Genomic DNA, 2,500 nt, shown 5'->3' with positions numbered 1-2,500 from the left:
GATTTGTTTGCGGACATTTCTTGGTTATTCCAGCACGTAACAGGGTAGAAAAACTTGATTAATACAGTTATAAGTAAAGGCTAATGAGCGATCCTTTAAAAAAACAAGTGTGCGAAAGCGTGTGAAAGTCTCTTCCCTCTACGGTCCGCATTTTGTTGTTTGAAACATCATTTCAAGCAGTAAAAGGGAACTTGGTTTTAATTAAGAAAAGATCACCCAAAACAGACTGGCATGTAATGTCTAATTTTCACAATTTTGTTCACGTACGTTGATTTGTTTTTAACCGATGCTGCTCAATTTATACTTTTAAAAGTTGTCATAACTCGATGTAAAAACCACACGGTTTATCCGCCTGGCAAAATGGCTGAACTCTGATTGAACTAAATTTCATTGTTGACAACAACAACAACAACAACAACAACAAGGGAAATGCAACGGACCATCATCACCATTACAATTATCATTAATTTTGGGCTCCCTAAGCTAGATTCAAGACGCCCGTTTCTTAAAAAAGTGGTTTTTTAAAGAAAATGGCTGAAAGATTACTTTATCCAGAAATATAAAAGTACATTGCCAATCGTCTGACCTTGTGCAACGCAAAATACACTGTGTTTAGATGAACGACAAGGAAGCAACGTCCAACGAAAGCAAACAATGCGCGTCTGGGTGATTAATTTTTAAAAAGTTACAAATAAGGAAGGATTATCGTCAAATTAGGCAATACAACCCTCTACAGTTCAAGTTCACGGTTCCTCAAACGTCATATGATTTTGGTAATGTGCAAGAAGAAGCTCTTCGTTGCTCAACTCCTCCTGGCAAAACAACAGCTGTGTTCTACATCCTTGTTTGAACTATGTTCTTGCAAAGTGCAGGGGAGATGAATACCTACTTCGTGTTCATTCGCAATTGCATTACTATCACCTGCTATTTTATCTTTTCTGGCACTTCTTCTGTTGCGAAAAGACTTTCCTATTGGCTTACGTTCATTACGCTTTTCTCCAGTATGGACTATTTCATGTTTTCTTAAGTTTCCTGCTTCGCTAAAACTCTTGCCACATTGTTTGCATTTATAAGGCTTCTCTCCAGTATGGACTCTTTTATGCCTCCTTAAATTTCCTGCTTCGCTAAAACTCTTGCCACATTGTTTGCATTTATAAGGCTTCTCTCCAGTATGCACTCTTTCATGTTTCCTTAAATCTCCTGCTTCCCTAAAACACTTGCCACATTGTTTGCATTGATAAGGCTTCTCTCCAGTATGAACTCTTTCGTGTGTCCTCAAGTGTCCTGCTTGGCTAAAACTCTTGCCACATTGTTTACATTGATAAGGCTTCTCTCCAGTATGAACTCTTTCGTGTGTCTTTAAATTTCCTGGTTGGCTAAAATACTTGCCACATTGTTTGCATTTATAAGGCTTCTCTCCAGTATGGACTCTTTCATGTGTCCTTAAATTTCCTGCTATGCTAAAACACTTGCCACATCGTTTGCATTCATAAGGCTTCTCTCCAGTATGAACTCTTTCGTGTCTCCTCAAGTGTCCAACTTGGCTAAAACCCTTGCCACATTGTTTACATTGATAAGGCTTCTCTCCAGTATGGACTCTTTCATGTTTCCTTAAACTTCCTGCTTCGCTAAAGCACTTGCCACATTGTTTACATTGATAGGGCTTCGCTCCAGTGTGCACTCTTTCCTGTGTCTTTAGATTTCTTGGTTGGCTAAAACACTTGCCACATTGTTTGCATTCATAAGGCTTACTGACCATATGGCAATTCCTGTGTGCAACTGATGTGGACATATTTTACGGATGGTGATCTCACTTAGCACTAAAATACACAAGAAAAAGACGTTATTTTCATCGACAACATGCAACCGACAGCTAAGTCATCCATTTAAGTCAGAAAAAAAAAACGATCTAAAGGAAGTTATTAAAAAGAAAATCAAATTCTTAATACAAAACAGTTATAAGGAAGTAAATGCAAGTACATTGAATTATATTATCAAGTTTCTCATAGGTATTTTAAGTTCTCGTTCCCAATGATGCGCATGTTTAAAATGTCATTATGTGATTACAACTGGCCAATCAGGTGCCTCTCTGAAAATAGCTGCGAAGCTAAAATTACATTTGGAAGAGGCCCATGTATGTGGGATCCCTTCTCTTACCTCATCCTCTCTTAGGAACTTATAGCGCAAGTGACCACGAGGGCCGTTAACAGAAGATATTAGCTTTAAGTGGCTATTCGTACGGGACCCGTACACCGGCCAAAATTTGCTTTTCATACGGGAGTCTTCTTAAAATGATAATTACAGGTTCAGTAACACTCGGAAAGTCTTGTCTTGTCTTTAATTCTTTTATATACAGTTCAGCCATCAATCAACGGCATTGATGCAACCCTGTTTAATTTCACGAAATACCTTCTTCGTTCGATGTCACCGACCATCTGACCTGCCTTGAAAAGTGGTTGAAATTGTCAACCAAGATGGAGGAGTTCTGATTAGTGCGGTG

General features: G+C 38.6%; 1 protein-coding gene across 1 annotated transcript in view; it reads right to left on the bottom strand.

The window, feature by feature from the left end:
* LOC138046661 (zinc finger protein 208-like) overlaps window positions 1-2,500 on the bottom strand; it is a 74,540-nt gene that overhangs the window by 36,784 nt on the left and 35,256 nt on the right. Inside the window, exon 2 of the mRNA XM_068893263.1 lies at window positions 993-1,751. Coding sequence (XP_068749364.1) covers window positions 993-1,751 — 759 coding nt within the window. The remainder of the gene's footprint in view (window positions 1-992; window positions 1,752-2,500) is intronic.

This window comes from Montipora capricornis, chromosome 4 (genome assembly GCF_036669925.1).
Source record: "Montipora capricornis isolate CH-2021 chromosome 4, ASM3666992v2, whole genome shotgun sequence".
Taxonomy (NCBI): Eukaryota; Metazoa; Cnidaria; class Anthozoa; order Scleractinia; family Acroporidae; genus Montipora; species Montipora capricornis.
This window is presented reverse-complemented; position numbering and strand designations above follow the sequence as displayed.